The sequence below is a fragment of the Lutra lutra genome, chromosome 4, assembly GCF_902655055.1.
Source record: "Lutra lutra chromosome 4, mLutLut1.2, whole genome shotgun sequence".
Classification (NCBI taxonomy): Eukaryota; Metazoa; Chordata; class Mammalia; order Carnivora; family Mustelidae; genus Lutra; species Lutra lutra.
In genome coordinates this window covers 156,106,159-156,125,827 of record NC_062281.1, presented here as the reverse complement: position 1 = coordinate 156,125,827, position 19,669 = coordinate 156,106,159, and the positions used below count along the sequence as shown (strand labels likewise).

Below are 19,669 nucleotides of genomic sequence, written 5' to 3'. Positions count from 1 at the left end.
TTTTGCAGTAAGTACTGAAAGCTTTAAAAAAATATGTAACTTGAACACATTATGATACTTCTTATACAACAAAAATAACAGCCAATCCCTTAATATTATGTTTTATAAATTATATAATGATGTGTAAAAATGATATACCTTGTTTAAAAATATAAAAGGATTCACCCATATGTGGAACTTAAACAAAACAAATAAAGGGAAGTAAAGGAATAAATCAAATAACAGACTCTTAACTACAGAGAATGGATGGTTACCAGAGGAAAGGTGGATAGGAGAATGGGTGAAAGAGATTAAGGGGATTAAGAGTACACTTATCTTGATGAGCACTGAGTAATATATAGAATTGGTGAATCATTATATTGTGCACCTGAAATTAACACTGTATGTTAACTATACTGGAATTAAGACTTAAAAATTAAAATATAAAAAATATGAATTTTTAAAAAAGGATAAAAAAATATGAATAATATGATCCCATAAACATTTAAAAATATAGATGGCTATATACCAAACATTAACCATAGTTATCTTTAAATAATAAAATTAGAAGCAATCATACCCTTTTTTTGCTTCTGTTTTCTGTATTTTCTACTAAATTAGAAAAATAATTGCAATAATGGGCCACCACAGATTACATTTATGAAACTCAAAGGTGTTTAAGGGTTTCAGTTTAATCTTCAATACAAAGACTAAGTATTATAGAACAGGAACCAAGGACATTTAATAATTTGCTAATTTCTCCAAATAAAGTACTATGACAATTCTACAGAGTTAGAGTACTGCTTAGAAAGAAATACCAGAGAACAACATCCACTATTACCATTTGTAAAGTGTCTTTAGATAATTAAAATAAATATACATTTTGAGTTAGTTACCTGTCCAGGGCTTCCTTGAAGTATTTTCTCTGGACATCAAATTGAAAGACTGTACGTTCACAATCAGTTGAAGCATTATCACTACCCCCATGTTTCTTCAGGAAGGCATCAAATCCATTTTCATCTGGGTATTTCAAACTACCCATGAACACCACTAAGTGGAAAGAACACAAAGTCACAGAAGACAAAGATATAAGACAATGTTTTTATTATCAAGGATAAAATTTCTCAAATGCAAAAAAAACTGGAAGAAAATATACCAACATGTTAACAATGGTTGTGTCTCCATAATACTTTCTTCATTTTATTTGTTTTTGTAATTTTCTATAATGCTCATATATTAGTTTTATACTAAAAAAAACTAAGCATAAAAAAACTAAGAAACATTAAAATGCAAACAACATAAGCATGTATGCAGATTGTTATTATAATAACTCCTAAGGAGAGAAGTTTACCCTCAATTAGCTTAGAAAATCAAAACAAAAATAATTCAAGAAAACAAACATGGATTAAAATATCTCTGTCTCTATTTATATAGCATCCACACAGGTTTTATTTAGGTACATTTATAGTTAAACCAAAGATTTTGTTTTGTTTTGCTATTAATCAAGTTTTTTTAATTTTCTGTATTTCTATAATGCTTTGGCATCTTCGGGACTTGCTAACCGTGGGAGAGACAGCCCTTCCCAAAGTTAAAGACTAGATTTCTAGAGACAGGCAATTATCTGCTGATCTGTTGGCCTTAGCATACCTGAACAATAATAAAATCTACATGTTAAAATATTCTTCTAAGTGGTTTCATCCTAATCCACAAAACTAATATGGTTAAGGAGATTAAATTTAAGTCTTCAGCTATAATATTCATAAATATTTTTTCTTAGCCTTTTACCTTGTTAAACATATCATATTTTATCAAACCAGTTACTCATCTTTGAAATCAATTCATACAAATCTGAAGGAAAAAACACACTCAGGAATGATATTTTACAAAGATCTTACTGTGTTCCAAAAAGTGTGCCAGCCCGGGCAGGTCATCCGGATCAGCAAAACTCCCAACTCCAACACAAAGAGCCGCTGCAGACTGGAATAAGTAGAACACATACAAATAGTGAGTCAATCCTAAAGAAATAATACTGTCATCACATATTAAGGATTCACTTGGAGACTGATGGTTTCCAACAGAAAGTAATAAAATTCTTTCCCTGAGTATCAGGAGGAGCAGCAAAGTGAAACTCACCAGAACTGTGTCAGTTTCACCCTGCTGCTCCTCCTCTTGCCATCCTGCCAAATGCTGAAGAGGTGCAGACCTAAGGGAAAAAGCAGAAACAGACAGAAAAAAAAAGGGGGGGGGGGAAGGGGACTAGCCAGCCTACCAAATATCATTTCTTGCCAGCATTTCAGAGTTCTGAACCAAGTCATATTTCCTTATTTATTAGATTTCAGAAATCTGCATAAGTAATATATCTAGCAATTAGCAATTAAAGACTCGTAGCAATTAAAGACTCTGTGTTCAGTAACTCAGTTACTAGATGTGAGACTTCTCAGTGTTATTCAAAAATTTTCATTTTTATTAAAATGGTAAATACATGTCAGGAAAATATCTAATAAAGAAAATAAGTAAATGGTTAAAAAAGAAAATCTTTATTAAAAATCTATAGAACTTTAAAGAGGCTTTTTAGTTCTTCACGTCTTCATATACAGAATACATATATCAATAGATATTCCCCCAATACCTTCGGCAAATCAAAGGTTTTTAACAAATTAGATCGTCAAGAGGTATACCACTTAAAAATGATTAGGTTTGTCACTTAGAAATGATTAGGTACACCACTTAAAATGATTAGGGTATACCATTATGTCATTGTAAATTAAAAGACACAAAACAGGAGGGGAAAATAAGTCAATCTGAATCCTTGAGGATAGGAAGCTGAATTATTAACTTCCCCAACTTTTTCAAATATCAATTTTAAAAGGCTAACATATTTGGCATCAAAGAGCGTTTTGATAAATGGTTACTCTTTTAGAAAGAGAACTCTTAAGAAATAGCATGTTCCTGATATGAAGTTTAACCATGTGTCAGATAATGAAAATATGTTTGTAGAAGAACCAAACACCCTCGATTGATAATGTAAATCCCATTTTGTAGACGTAGGCACATAAACTCATTTAAAACATGGGGGAATATCCACTTCTTCGAACCACAGTCTAACCTGTTCTATGATGTTTAATAGGTGCCTAACCTGCTTTCAGCTCCAACTACCCCATAAAGATTTCTTGTCTTGACCAGCAGGGCTGAAGACATTTTTGTATAAGTTGACTTAAACCACAGTCTATCAGTCAGCTTTGACCACAGCAAAAACAGGCTCTGCGATTGCTAGAAAAGAAATTCATACTTGAGAATTATCTACCCAAGAAATTCATACTTGAGAAATTCATACTGGAGAACTGACTTAAGAAAACCCTGAACAAATCATTAATTCTGTATATATCATACTTAAATTTCAACCTTTTTAATTTATCAAAACTTTCAGACCAAGAACAACTTCCTTTCAGGATGAGGAAAATGGAGGGAGATGAAAATGATCCTCAGAAAAGTAGTTAACTTCTTAATTACGTAAATGTTCTCCAAAAACCTCAAAATTATTTCCTTCTACTTCTTTTACTAATTCTCATATTTACCTTAAACAAGGTCCACATTTTTCCAATAAAAATTAAATCATAAAACCAATGCAAAACCCTAAACTACTCTTAAGGCACCTCTTATCTTGCCTATCTAACTTTATTTCCCTTTTGCAGATACTTATTCATTCAACGAATATAAACCATTTCTAATGTTACAATCATAGGACCTTTCCTTTCACGAGTGTAACCACTGCATCTGAACAATTTGATTTCATCTTCAAACTACATTAGGTTCCTGCATTCCTTTCTAAAATGAAACAGAACACTAGCTATTGATATCCTATGAGGCAATATATCATACTGAGTTTTCAGAAAAGAAAGGCAGCTTTAAGCCATTTTTAAATGATCACTATAATCTGATCTTGATGCTCTAGAAAAGGGAAACATTTATAGAGTTTGATCCACCTAAGCAAAATAAAAAGGGGTACCAAAATACTGGATGCACATCTTCATTTGTCAAAGGGGTTCACAACTGCTACATAAATCTAAGGTATTTTATTACATCTTGACAATAAAACTGGCTGTCAAAACAAGCTTTTAATTTAACCCTAGAGTTTTGCTTATCAGTTGACTGAAGACATAAAGAAGTTCAAAGCATGGGAAAAGTAATTAATGGATACGTACAGAAACTTTCAGACAGGAAATATTCAGTTATGAAGTTATGACATAATCAGTTTTAGAGCTAAAATTGACCTTAAAAATTATGTATATAATCTAGGGACACCTGGCTGGCTCAGCCAGTAGATCATGCAACTCTTGATCCCAAGATCAAGTAATTTCAAGCCCCACATTGGGTAGAGAGACTACTCTGAAAAAAAAAAAAAAAACCTTTAAAAAAATTATGTAAATAATCTAATTTTTTTGTTTTAGAAATGAGAAAATGAAAAGGCATAAAACCATCCAGATAGAAACAGAGCCAGAATTAGAACTCAGGTTTCCTGACTGTGGATGTTCTTTCTACTCTGTAACTTTTATCATTTCTTCCTTTCTTTTATTGCTCTATTTGGAATTATGAGGTCTATTTTAAATTAAGTTAATGTATCAGTTCCAGATTTATTTATAAAGACCTTAATATAGAGTATCAATTATTTCTTTTCAGTATTTTCATTTTTATTCCTAAAGTTTTCCAACTAAAACCACTTGTCCTATCATGTTACCCCAAAACAGGCATCATTCATAATATATATAGCAAGGGGCAAATAGATTCTTAAAAACGTGATCCAATTCCCCCAACAACTTAGTGTAAAAACTGGTACAATCTTCTTTAAGAAAGTAATTTTTCCAGGAAGATTGACTATCCACAAAAGGATTTATTCATAAAATATCTACTACCTGTATTTTCACATCTTTATATCTCTGAGGGCTGACCACCTTATAGTATGTTTGACATCTAGATTTTAGTCTTAATAATAAGAATTTAATTTCATTTGTATATTGACTATGTCATGTTGAATGTATTATCGATAGTCAAGAAACTAGTTTTAACAAACATTAGCTGATCAATTCCACTGTAATGTCTCCAAAATATATTATCCTCTAATATAGGTGCTCCCTACTATAAAATGGAGGTATTCGTCAAAAGATGTCCAGAGAGGGGAAATTCTCCTTATCAAGCCCTATTGCTATATTTATTTATCGTTATTATACTTAGCCCTTAAACAACACAGGTTTGAACTACTCAAGCCCATTTAACTTGGATGTTTTTTAATAAATACAACATTGTAAATGTATTTTCTTTTACTTATGATTTTCTTCATAATGTTTTCTTTTCTCTAGCTCACTTTATTATAAGAATACAGTACATAATACATATAACATATAATACATATAACATACAAAATAATCAGAGTGCCTGGGTGGCTCAATGTTAAGCATCTGCCTTCAGCTCAGGTCATGATCCTAGGGTTCTGGGATGGAGCCCCATATCGGGGTCCCTGCTCAGTGGAGAGCCTGCTTCTCCCTCCCTCTCTGCTCCCCTGCCCTGTTCATTCTATCTGTCCTATACCTGGTCTCAAATAAATAAATAAAATATATTTTTTAAAAACTATGTGTGAATCAACTATCTATCAGCAAGTCTTCCAGGGAACAGCAAGCTATTAGTAGTTAAATTTTAGGGGAAATCAGGGGCACCTGGGTGGCTCAGTGGGTTAAAGCCTCTGCCTTCGGCTCAGGTCATGATCCCAGGGTCCTGGGATTGAGCCCCACATAGGGATCTCTGCTCAGCAGGGAGCCTGCTTCCTCCTCTCTCTCTCTACCTCTGCCTACTTGTGATCTCTGTCTGTCAAATAAATAATAAAATCTTTTTAAAAAAATTTAGGGGAAATCAAAGGTTATGCAAGGATTTTCAACTGCACAGGAGGTTGGTACCCCAAACCCCACACTGTTCAACAGTCAACTATATATATTACTTGAAGCTCAACTGACCATTTTTATTTCAATTCCTCCAAATTACTTGGTGCTTTCCCATAAAAAGAGATAAAAACACATGAAATTACTAAGCAGAAATTACCCATGAGGACTCTCAGAACCATAGGTCCAGGTGAGAATTCTATACTACCTTGTTCTTTTCTTTTTCCAGTCTCTCCAAAGGTTATATGCTCTCTTATCCCTCTACTCCATGCTAAGAATAATACAAATCCTCAAATATTACCAGTGACTACTTTTGAGAGCTATGATTATGAGTGATTTTTATGTTTTTTTTAATTTTCCATCCATTTCTATAAGTTTTTATACTCATAATCAGAGCAAAATGTTTTTAAAATATTATTTTCATATAAAATAGATCTTTACTGAAGATCAAAAAATGAATATACACTTACTTTTTGACACTAAGAAATAAAACATGAGTTTAGGAATTATCCCAAAGAATTCCCAAATTAGAAAAAGACATAATTATAGACATGATTCACACCTGTTTTTCAGTGGTTTTCTTTCTGGCTTCTGCCCTCTCTTCTAATTCTTCTAATTCATTATCCTCAGTATCAAGATCATCATCATCATGTTCATCATCATCATCAAACTCCTCTTCATCATCAAAACCCTCTTCATCATCTTCTATTTCAGCTCCAGAATCCTCATCATCATCATCGTCGTCATCGTCATCATCATCGTCATCATCTTCCTCTTCTTCCTCCTCTTCTTCTTCTTCTTCATCATCTGTTGCATCTCCTGTTTTACCTTCCATATTACTTAGGTCTGAAATCAAAAGTGCCTGCAAGCCATTCCGCAATTTGATGTATCTAAAGAAAGAAAAAAAATCACAAAACATTTTGAGTCAGCTACTCTTTACACACACCAACACAAATGATCATCTTAGCAGAACAAAAAAAAAAAGTACATATACATACACACACCCTCAACACTGTTTACGTTAATAAAACTGGCTGTTTCTTCACAGGGGAAACCTCAAAAGCTAATCAGTTTCTGGAGTAACTAAATAGAAAAGAGACACTTCGCTGTCTTTTTGATTCTGAACTATGAAAATACATTTACCTGTTCAAAAACCACATTTTAGAACTTAAACAGATAACAAGCACACAACTCAGCCTCCCTTACTATTTCTTTAATTTATAAGTACTTTACAAATATTTTACCATTCCAGAAGACTCAACCTAACAGAAGCATATCACTCAATACACAGAGCAGCCAGGTCAGCTTAAATATTAAAGCAAAATCTCATATATGTAAACTCTGTTCCTTCCCTTTGGTACAATGTATTTGATATTTTATACCAGCTTCCAGAACTCCTTTAAGGACTTAAAAAAAGTGACTACATCTCAAAGAAAACTAAATCCCACCGACTAGTAGCCTAGCAGAAAAAAGATTATCATTCACTGTCTAGTAAAATATGATTCAATTAAGCCAGTACGATCCAGAATGATAGAGCTAAACATGGAATGTTAGAATGAAGGAAGCAATACGGAAAGCCCTTAAAGCAAGGTACATTTAACTTGAGCCTTCAAGATGAAAAAAGTTTGGAAATGACCTACATAGGTCATTTGTAGTTCATAATGAACTACAGCTCAGTGAGTTGTTCCTTTTTTCTCTTCCCTTTCATTTACAACTAATTGGACTTCCACAGCTGAAAAAAACTACATCTGCACAGCAAACCAGGAAACCTGAGACATCCATTCATGTAACTCAAAGTGGGTAGAATGGGCCATGGAGAAGCTGTGGGAGCCAGTGTCAGCACGTCCAGCAAAAGAACAGCACAATGTTTCTGGCAGAAGTAGAGAGTCAAGGTGGTGGGTGGAGGTGTGCCAGACGGCAAATTCTGGAGCTGGAGGGACTCACTGCACTGAGGAGTAACAGCAATGATTGCAGGGAAGGAAAGGAAAGTAGGCAAACAACCAGAACTGAAAGAGAATGTCTCCTGTTGTGGGTCCTGGGTTTAGGCAAAGAGACCACCCACAGACTCCTGGAGGATTCTCCTACCAGGCTGTGGGGATACCCAAAGCCTCAAATGCCAAGTATAAACTTCCTTCCTTCCTTCCTTCCTTCCTTCCTTCCTTCCTTCCAACCTTCCTCCCTCCCTCCCTCCCTCCCTTCTCTCTAAATTATCTCTGGTGTACTCTAGTGCCACCTTCTGGAAAACAAAAAGAAGGCTCCTAATTTACCAGCCCGTTAAACTGTTAAAATCAAAGTAAACAAAACCTTGCCTAAACAAGGTGTTTGCTACTTACATGCTGCAGCAGAAGCACTTTTCATCAAACACCATCAAAAAGCATTTTATCACAAAAAGGAAATGACAGTTTTCTAGCAACTGAACCCAAAGACATGGAATATTGCAATCTATCTGATAAAGAATTCAAAATATAAAGAAACTCAACAAGCTACAAAAAACTGAGGCAATACAATAATCTCAGAAAGAAAATGAAGGAACATAAGGAGTACTTTACCAAAGAGACTGAAATTCTAAAAAATAAAAAAAATTCCAGAGCCAAATAAATCAATAAATCAGGTATAAGAATGCACTAGAAATTGGGCACAGAGTTGGAAGACAGAATTAACAAGCTGGAAGATAGGAATCTAGAAATGATTCTGGTGGAAAAGAAGAGAGAACTAAGATTTTTTAAAAATTAAGAAACCCAGTGGAAACTATTAAACTTCATTAGAAAAGCCAACATAAGAATAATGGAGGGTTCCCCTTTCTCCACATCCCTTCCAACACATGTTGTTTCCTGTCTTGCTAATTTTGGCCATTCTAACTGGTGTAAGGTGGTATCTCAATGTGGTTTTAATTTGAATCTCCCTGATGGCTACTGATGATGAACATTTCTTCATGTGTCTGATAGCCATTTGTATGTCTTCATTGGAGAAGTGTCTGTTCATATCTTCTGCCCATTTTTATGATTGTCTGTTTTGCATGTGTTGAGTTTGAGGAGTTCTTTATAGATCCTGGATATCAACCTTTTGTCTGTACTGTCATTTGCAAATATCTTCTCCCATTCCGTGGGTTTCCACTTTGTTTTGTTGACTGTTTCCTTTGCTGTGCAGAAGCTTTTGATTTTGATGAAGTCCCAAAAGTTCATTTTCGCTTTTGTTTCCTTTGCCTTTGGAGACATATCTTGAAAGAAGTTGCTGTGGCTGATATCGAAGAGGTTACTGCCTATATTCTCCTCTAGGATTCTGATGGATTCCTGTCTCACGTTGAGGTCTTTTATCCATTTTGAGTTTATCTTTGTGTACGGTGTAAGAGAATGGTCAAGTTTCATTCTTCTACATATAGCTGTCCAGTTTTCCCAGCACCATTTATTGAAGAGACTGTTTTTTTTCCACTGTATATTTTTTCCTGTTTTGTCGAAGATTATTTGACCATAGAGTTGAGGGTCCATATCTGGGCTTTCTACTCTGTTCCACTGGTCTATGTGTTTGTTTTTATGCCAGTACCATGCTGTCTTGGTGATCACAGCTTTGTAGTAAAGCTTGAGATAGGTAACGTGATGCCCCCAGTTTTATTTTTGTTTTTCAACATTTCTTTAGCGATACGGGGTCTCTTCTGATTCCATACAAATTTTAGGAACCCTCTTACACTGTTGGTGGGAATGCAAGTTGGTGCAGCCACTTTGGAGAACAGTGTGGAGATTCCTCAAGAAATTAAAAATAGAGCTTCCCTATGACCCTGCCATTGCACTACTGGGTATTTACCCCAAAGATACAGATGGAGTGAAAAGAAGGGCCATCTGTACCCCAATGTTTATAGCAGCAATGGCCACGGTCGCCAAACTGTGGAAAGAACCAAGATGCCCTTCAACGGACGAATGGATAAGCAAGATGTGGTCCATATACACTATGGAGTATTATGCCTCCATCAGAAAGGATGAATACCCAACTTTTGTAGCAACATGGATGGGACTGGAAGAGATTATGCTGAGTGAAATCAGTCAAGCAGAGAGAGTCAATTATCATATGGTTTCACTTATTTGTGGAGCATAACAAATAGCATGGAGGACAAGGGGAGTTAGAGAGGAGAAGGAAGTTGAGGGAAATTGGAAGGAGAGGTGAACCATGAGAGACTATGGACTCTGAAAAACAATCTGAGGGGTCTGAAGGGGTGGGGGTTGGGAGGTTAGGGGAACCAGGTGGCGGGTATTGGAGAGGGCATGGATTGCATGGGGCACTGGGTGTGGTGCAAAAACAATGAATACTGTTACGCTGAAAATAAATTAAAAAAAATTAAAAAAAAAAAAGAATAATGGATATTCCAGAAAAAGAGGAAAGAATGTAGGTAGCAATGAGTTTATTTAACAAAATAAAAGATGACAACTTCCCAAATCTGGAAAAGGACTGGATATACAAGTCCACAAAGTCAAAAGAACACCTTATTATCTCAATGCAAAAAGACCTTCTCCAAAACACATTATATTAAATCTGTTGAGGGGCACCTGGCTGGTTCAGTCAATACAGAGCATGTGACACTTGATCTCAGGGTTGTGAGATCAAGCCCCATGTTTGGTGTAGCAGTTACTTAAAAAAATAAAAACTTTTTTGGGTGCCTGGGTGGCTCGGTTGGTTGAGCAACTGCCTTCAGCTCAGGTCATGATCCTGGAGTCCCTGGCATCTAGGCCCACGTTGGGCTCCCCGCTGGGGAGGGGCTGCTTCTCCCTCTGACCTTCCCTTTCATGGTCCCTCACTCTCATTCTCTCTCTCTCTAATAAATAAAAAAATAAATAAAATCTTAAAAAAATAAAAAATAGAATCTTTATTAAAAATATTTTTAAAGGGGTGCCTGGGTGGCTCAGTGGGTTAAAGCCTCTGCTTTTGGCTCAGGTCATGATCCCAGAGTCCTGGAATCGAGCCCCACATCAGGCTCTCTGCTCCGCGGGGAGCCTGCTTCCTCCTCTCTCTCTGCCTACTTGTGATCTCTTGTCTGTCAAATAAATAAATAAAAATTTTTTAAAATTTTTTTAAAATAGTAAAACTGCTAAAAGTCAAAAATGAAAAAAATTTTGTTTTAATGTAGCTATGGGAAAAGAAGGACAACCTACAAAGGAACCCACATTTGGCTATCAGCAGAAAATCTATAGACCAGGAGAGAATGGAATTACATATTCAAAATGTTGAAAAATAAAAACTGTCAGCCGAGAATACTCTGCTGAAGTTATCCTCTAGATATGAAAGAGAAGTAAAAGGCTTTCCCAGACAAAAAGCTAAGGCAGTTTACCACCATGAGACCCACTAGACCTGCCTTAAATGTCCAAAGGACCTCTTCAAGCTGACAAAAAGACATAAGTACACTAAATTATAACTAAAGGTGATATGAAGAATTAAAAAACTACAATTCTTTCTTAGAATATGTTAAACTCTTAATTATAACATAAAAATTAAAGGAAAAGAGCATAAAAATAACTACAGCTATTACAACTAAGTAAAAAAAAAATCACAGCATAAAAAGAGGTAATTTGTGCTATCAAATATATAAAAAGGGAACAGTAAAATGATGGAATCTTTATAGACAAATGAAGATAAACTGGTACCAGAAGAAAAAGTACTATTTTTATCTATGAAATATTTTTTCATTCCTAAGTAAGTTTTTATTGGTTGTTCTGAAGACAGACATTTCAATTTGTACAATTCTTAACATATGTAACAGAAATCTAAAAAATCATGTAGTTGTGATTCTTTTCCAAGAGTTATTCCAGTGACCTGCCAGCTTAAAATCTGGAAGCTAATTTTCCTTAACAGTATATCAAATACCAATATCTTCACATGTTGATACACTGTTACATTGTTAAGTACCATTAATTCACAATTTAATATCATATACACTACATACTCAAATTTTCAATCTTGCACAGCATATTAACAAAGTTACTAGAAAAACTGAACTACCACAACCAAGATGTTACAGAGTACACAAAATTCTTACAGGGAAAGCTAAGATCAAGACTTAGAAAACAATTCTACCAAAAACAACAGGGGGCTGAGAAGTAATTTAAAATGTTCAAGACATACTAAGTGCACAAATGACCCCAAATTGCCATTTAGTATGTTTGGTATTATAGTATATAAAAAATACCCCATCTATGGAACGTTGAGCTGATACCCAAGACAATCAAGGCCTCCCACATTCAATATCCCACTATTTTGGTTATACCAAAAAATAAGCAACCAGCAAATGATTTCAGCTCCTTAAGGGGGAAAAAAAAAAAAGCATTTACACTTTAAAAATGGGATGATGACAGGGCGCCTGGGTGGCTCAGTGGGTTAAAGCCTCTGCCTTCAGCTCCGGTCATGATCCCAGGGTCCTAGGATCCAGCACCCCCCACCCCCACCCACCCCCCCCCCCCCCCCCCCGCCACATGGGGCTTTCTGCTCAGCAGGGAGCCTGCTCCCCGCCCCCCACCTCCCGCCTGCCTCTCTGCCTACTTGATCTCTGTCAAAAAAAAAAGGATGACGTGAGAGTCCCTCCTCCCTAAAAAGATTTCTAGGGCTATTAAAAAAACTTGCATTTATAAAATAGTTGATAAAAATATTCCTCTAGGGGAGCCTGGGTGGCTCTGGGTCAGTTAAGCTTTGGACTCTTCAACTCTAAGGCTTGGCTGAGGTCATGATCTCATAGGTCATGAGACCCATCCCTCCATAAACTCTCCTTGCTCAGTGGGGAGTCTGCTTGAAGATTCTCTCCCTCTGTCCCTACCCCTGACAAACATGTGCACATGTTCTCTTTCTCTCTCTCTCTCTTTCAAGTAAATATTTTAAAAAATATATTCCTCTGGATTGTAGAAGAAGGGATACCGGGACCAGTGATAAGACATGGTATATGAATGATACCAATCTGACTTGGCTTCTTTTTCTCCTGCTTCATCCAGGGCCGGACTCTTCTCATTTTCACTTTCTCCATTTTGTGCAGGTAAGACTCCTTTTCATTTTTGGTTAGCCACTTCAGCCTGTTTTCCCTTTGCTCCCCCTTTCCCCTTTATCTGCACTTTTTTTTTGTCTGAAGATTTATCCTTTTCTGATCCTTTTTTGGCTTTGTTTCCACTTTTGCAGGAGCAGGTTTACCTGACAACCTCAATGACCTCTTAGGCTTCTCCTTTGCCACTCAATGATGCTCTTGGACTTCTTTCTCCTTTGCCACTCCCTCAGTGAAGCTGACCTTCCTCTAGAGCATCACAGCGGGGGTTGTGGGGGGAGGCTGCACAAGGTGCCTGCAGCCACAGGGGCAGAAATCTCTCTTGAAGCTGAGCTGCCTGGCCACTGCCACTCCTCCAGCCCTATCTATGAAATGTTTTATGTAAACCTCATGATAACGACAAAGCAAAAATCTATGGCAGAGACACAAACATAAGAAAAGGAGAGACTGAACAAATCGCCATGGAAAACCACCAACTTAAAAAGGTAGCCCAAAACAGAAGGAAAAATAAACAATGGAGAAACAAAACAACCAGAAGGCAATAAATGAGATGAAGTAGTAAATTCTTACAATAACCCTCCTAAAGGTAACGGAATAAACTCATCAATCAAAAGGCACAAAGTGGCTGAATGGATTTAAAAAAACAAAAACAAATTTGCTGCCTACAGGAGACTCATTTCAGCTCTAAAGACACATGTAGGTTAAAAAACAAAAACCAAAACAAAACCCACATAGGTTCAAAGTGAATCCAAAAGAAGGCAGGCATAACCATACTTTCATCAGACAAAATGGACTTCAAAATAAAGTCATTATATAATGATAAAGGTGTCAGTTCATCAAGAAGATATAACAATCATAAATATATATGCTCCCAACATATTTTGTTGCCCAACATTTTGTTGCTCAAGCAACAAAATATATTGTTGTGCCCGAGTTTTCATGTCCGAGAGACCACCAAGGAGCCAAGCACCGATGCAATCACACGAGGGTTTATTCGACAAGCTTAAGCTTGGGCCCAAGTATACCAGACACAGGGGAGTAGGGACTTGGACCCCGAGCTTAGTTAAGGCAGGGGTATTTATGGGTTCCTGTTACTAAAGGAGGGTGGGGCTTCCTGGAACTAAAGGAGGGTGGGGCTTCCTGGAACTAAAGCAAAGTAGGGGAAAGTTTAGCCCTTGGGCACAGGGGTCTGAGATGGCTGTACTTACGCTAAGGCTAAACCTGAGGTGGGATGGCCTTGATTTTCTCAGCCTCCACGTTTCCCCCTGAACAATTTTGACCCTTAAATCTTTAAGGTTGTTGAAGGTAGAAGGTCTCATCTTCTATAACTTCTTCCTGCTGAGTAGGGGCATAGAGTTGTCCCTACCTACTCAGGTCAACATTGATCAGTTGGGGAATGTATAGGGGAGTTATGAAAGACAGAGGCAGCTGAGCCAGGGGTTTAAATCAATCATTAAAGGAAAGAGGAATTGTTTAAAGTGCTAACCTAAGTAGGTCAGAACCCAAGAAATATTTTGTGATAATCTGGTACATCAAGATGGCTGCACTTATGTCAGGGCTAGACTCGAGATTGGTACAGCCTTGTTTTTGTTGGCTCCACAAAATCGGGCAAATAACAACAAATCTTAAGGGAAAATTAGACAATACAATAATTATAGGAGAGGGGCGCCTGGGTGGCTCAGTGGGTTAAAGCCTCTGCCTTCAGCTCAGGTCATGATCCCAGGGTCCTGCAATCCAGCCCCACATCGGGCTCTCTGCTCAACGGGGAGCCTGCTTCCTCCTGTCTCCCTCTGCCTGCGTCTCTGCCCACTTGTAATCTCTGTCAAATAAATAAATAAAATCTTATAAAAAAATAATTATAGGAGAATTCAATACCCTACTATCAACAATGAGTAGATCGTCCAGACGGAAAATCAACAGGAAATATTGGAATTGAACCACACTTAAGAACAAATGTATTAGGGTGCCTGGGTGACTGAATCAGTTAAGTGTCTGCCTCCAGCTCTAGTCATGATCCCAGGGTCCTGGGATGGAGCCCTATGTCAGGCTCCTGCTTAGCAGGCAGCCTGCTTCTCCCTCTCCCTGCCACTCTCCCTGCTAGTGCTTTCCCTCTCTCTCTCACTCTCTCTCAGACAAATACATAAATAAAATCTATTTTAAAAAATGTACTTAATAGACATACAGAACATTCCATCCAAGAGCAGCAAAATATAGTCTTCTCAAGTGCACACAGAACATTTTCCAGGATAGGTTTTATGATAGGCTACAAAACAAATCTTACCAAATTTGAGACTGAAATCATACCAAGTATCTTCTCTGACCACAATGGTATGAAACTAGGCATTGACAACAAAAGGAAAGTGAGAAGATCTACAAATATGAGGAAACTAAAAAAGACATATCTAAACAATTAGATCAAAGGAAAAATCAAAAGAGAAAAAAGATACCCCAACACAAATGAAAATGGAAATACAACATATCAAATATTGTGGGACACAGCAAAAACAGTTCTTACAGGACAGTTTATAGCAATAAACCCATGTTTTAAGAACTTAGAGGGGCACCTGTTAAGTACCACACCTGCATTTGGCTCAAGTCATGATCCCAGAGTCCTGGATCAAGCCCTGTGTCAGGCTCCCTGCTCAGCAGAGAATCTGGTTCTCCTTCTCCCTCTACACCTCCCCTCTTTGCATGTCTCTCTCTCTCAAATAAATAAAGAAAATCTTAAGAAAAAAAGAGCAGGGGTGCCTGGGCGGCTCAGTGGATTAAAGCCTCTGCCTTCGGCTCAGGTCATGATCCCAGGGTCCTGGGATCGAGCCCCATATCGGGCTCTCTGCTCAGCGGGGAGCCTGCTTTCTCCTCTCTCTCTGCCTGCCTCTCTGCCTACTTGTGATCTCTGTCTGTCAAATAAATAAACAAATCCTTAAAAAAAAAAAAAAAAAAACAATGGAACTACATCAAACCCAAGGTCTATATAGCCCACGAAACAACAATATGAAAGACAACCTAGAGGAGAAAATTTTTACAGACCACATATTAGGTAAGGAGTTAATATCCAAAATACATAAAGAACAGTCAAATTAATTAACAACAAAAACAATGAGTTAAAAATTGGGAAGAATTCAAGAGACACTTTTCCAAAGTGAACATCAAAATGACCAAAAGACGCATGAAAAGATGCTCAACATCAGAGTTATCCAGGAAATACAAATCCAAACCACAATAAGATATTAACTCACACCTGTTAGAATAGCTATCATGAAGAAGACAAGAGACAACAGGAGCTGGTGAGAATGTGGTGAAAAGAAAACCCTTAAACATTGCTGGAAGGAATATAAACTGGTCCAACTACTATGAAAAACAATGTGGAGATTCCTCAAAAAATTAAAAATAGATCTACCATGTGATTCAGCATTTCCACCTATGCCTATTTCCTATGCTTATTCCAGCATTATTGATAAGAGCCAAGATATGGAAACAACACAAATACCCATCAATGGATGAAAGGATTATGGATAATGGATAAGGTAGATGTGGCATATATACACAATGAGTATATACACAGGGTCCCAGAATCAAGCCCCGCGCATCAGGCTCTCTGCTCAACAAGGAGCCTGCTTCCTCCTCTCTCTCTGCCTGCCTCTCTGCCTACTTGTGATCTCTCTCTGTCAAATAAATAAATAAAATCTTTAAAAAAAAAAGATGCAAGACTGAACATACAGATTTGTCTACTTTCAAAACAAAAATCACATGTAAATAACAAAAAATTTTTGTGGTTCTATTTTGTTTTGGTTTTGAGAATAAAATCATGACAGACTCAGAAAATAGAAAAAGACACTGTTAGCAAATCAGAAATTTTCAGAAATTATTAGAAGACACAGGGTGCCTGGGTGACTCCATTGGTTAAGCACTCAACTCTTGTTTTTGGCTCAGTTCATAGTCTCAGGGTTGTGGGGCTGAGCCCTTCGTTGGGCTCCATGCTCAGCACAGAGTCTGCTTGAGATTTTCTCTCTCTCTCTCTTCCTCTGCCTTGCCCCCTACTTGCATGTGCTCTCTTTCTAAAATAAATAAATAAATCTTCTTAAAAAGTAGATATTTTTTAAAATAATAAAATAAAACAGCACCCCATTCTCTATCCTCTTTTATCCTGCCTTAACTTTTTTTTCAATATTTTTTTAATTATTTTTATTAACATATAATGTATTGTTTGTCCCAGGGGTACAGGTCTGTGAATCAAGAGGTTTACCCACTTCACAGCACTCACCATAGCACATACCCTCCCCAATGTCCATAACCCAATCACTCTCTCCCTACCCCCCCACCCCCAGCAACCCTCAGTTTGTTTTGTGAGATTAAGTGTCTCTTTTATGGTTTGTCTCCTTCCTGATCCCATCTGGCTTCATTTTTTCCTTCCCTACTGCCCAACTCCCTACCCTGCCTCTCAAGTTCCTCATATCAGAGAGATTATATGATAATTGACTTTCTCTAGTTCCATCTACCTCGTTGCAAATCTGTCTTAACTTTTTTCACACCATTTATCAATACTTGGCTCCTTCCTTCCTTCCTCCTTCCCTTCCTTTCTCTTGTCTGCACCTTTAAAATATTAGCTCTGAGGGCAGAGCAATTCTTTTTCTTCACAGACATACCACAGCACCAGAGACATTGTTTGGCACTTAGGAAACATTTAAGAAATATTTGTTGAATGAACAAAAGAAGGTTGATGCCTGATACATGATAGGTACTTAATATCTGCTAAATGAAAATCTAACACCTAACAGTATCACAGAAGAATTAAAAGGACAGAAATCAAATGTAACAGTCATATACAGAGAGAGGAATAAAGGTAGAGCAACAATGAAAAGAACTTCCATGATTTATAATTTCTGCATACTCATAATTTCTATACTTTTCCAATCTTTTGTAATAAAAATATTAATCATTTGTATAATAAAAGTAATTTAATAAAAATCCAAAACCCACTAATTAATAAAATAACACACAAAGCCCTTAGCTTTATAGAGGGCTAATTTTTATAAATCAACATCAAATCCATTTAAAGTGTCATGGAAAAAAATGCTCTTTATCATCACTTCTATTCAACATTGACTTGTAAGTCCTAGTCAATGAAAATTATCCAAAATGTAAATAAATACGGAAAAATATTGAAAGCTAAAACAATTCATTGCAAAATAAATGATTATGTAGAGAATATAATTTAGAAAAATGAAAAAAAAATATTAATACTAAACAGTTCAGCAAAGTATTCAAATCAAGAACTATAAACAAAAAAATCATTAACTTTTCGATATACCAAACATAACCTATTAAAATGAGATTTTTTTTAAGATTTTACTTATTTATTCGATGTATAAATCACGAATAGGCAGAGAGGCAGGCAGAGAGAGGAGGAAGCAGGCTCCCCACTGAGCACAGAGCCCAATGAGGGGCTTGATCCCAGGACCTTGAGACTATGACCTGAGTCGAAGGCAGAGGCTTTAACCCACTGAGTCCCCCAGTGGCCCCTAAAATGAGATTTAAATATGAGATCCTATTCACAAGACAACAGAAACTATAAAATACCTAAATATTCACTTATTAACATAACTAATATATTAAATATGTGCACTTACAAGTCTTAACCATTTCATCCTCACAATAACCCCGATGAGTTATTACTCCCATTTCATGGATGAGGAAACTGAAACCCAAAACGGGTTGTTTTCATTTGCCCAAGCTTAGCAGAGACTAAACCTAAGTTGCGTGGCACTAGAGCCCATCCTCTTCACTATTACTCGACACAATCAACATGAGGAAAACGAGAAAACTACAGACAAAAATAGAAGACCTGACTAGTCACACCATGCTGTTGAATGGAAACACCCAATATTGTAAAGATATAAATTCCTCTCCCAAATGAATCTCTAAATTCAAGGTGATTCCAATTAAAAAAAAAAAAAAAAACAAGATTTTTTGTGGATCATGACATGCACACTGATTCCAAAATTCATGTCGAGAAGAATCACATAAATGGCAAGAACATTTTAAAAACAGAAAACAATGAGGGGACATGGCCTTACCACTTTTATAAAAATATGATTTTTAAATCAACTGAAACCAAACTGTATACTGGTACAGGAACATTTAAAGATCCATGAAAGGACATTCTAGAAACACCAATGTTTATAATACTGTTGCAACACCATTTATGATTAATGATGCTGAAACAACAGGAAAATTTGCTTGAGGGGAACAAAAAAAAACCAAATCTACTTCCTTAAACTCAACACATAAATTTCAGAGAGATTACAGAGCTAAAAGGAAAAAATGTTCTAAAAGTATTTTTAAGTATTTAAGAGGAAATCTTGTTCAAATATTGGGGTGAAGTAAATCCGCTCAACAAGACACAAAATCCAGAAGTTTATAAAGGGAAAAAAAAAAAGGAAACATTTTACTATATTCTGATTTAAAACTTTTCTAAAACAAAGCATCATAAACAAAACCAAAGAGCAAACTGTATATAGGCATATCTCAAAGATACTGTAGGTTCAGTTCCAGACTGCCACAATGAAACAAATACAATAAAGCGAGTCAAATGAACTTTTTCCCTGTGTATATAACTTAATGTTTACCGTATACTGTTATCTATTATTATATCTAAAAAAAAAAGTACATACCTTAATTTAAAAGTACTTTATTGCTAAAAAATGGTAATTATCACCCAAGCTTTCAGTGAGGCATAATCTTTTTGCTGGTGGAA

The 19,669-nt window shown here is 36.4% G+C and overlaps 1 protein-coding gene and 1 pseudogene across 2 annotated transcripts in view; both read right to left on the bottom strand.

Moving 5' to 3' along the window:
* Window positions 1-19,669, bottom strand: part of NRDC (nardilysin convertase) — a 108,911-nt gene that overhangs the window by 67,081 nt on the left and 22,161 nt on the right. The window contains exons 2-6 of one of the 2 annotated variants that reach the window (XM_047727120.1): window positions 6,469-6,796; window positions 3,116-3,249; window positions 2,113-2,182; window positions 1,875-1,956; window positions 876-1,029 (exon numbers count right to left, since the gene is read on the bottom strand). In XM_047727120.1, coding sequence (XP_047583076.1) covers window positions 876-1,029; window positions 1,875-1,956; window positions 2,113-2,182; window positions 3,116-3,249; window positions 6,469-6,796 — 768 coding nt within the window. The remainder of the gene's footprint in view (window positions 1-875; window positions 1,030-1,874; window positions 1,957-2,112; window positions 2,183-3,115; window positions 3,250-6,468; window positions 6,797-19,669) is intronic. The other variant, XM_047727121.1, reaches the window with a different exon arrangement.
* Window positions 12,755-13,170, bottom strand: LOC125099140 (non-histone chromosomal protein HMG-14-like; annotated as a pseudogene).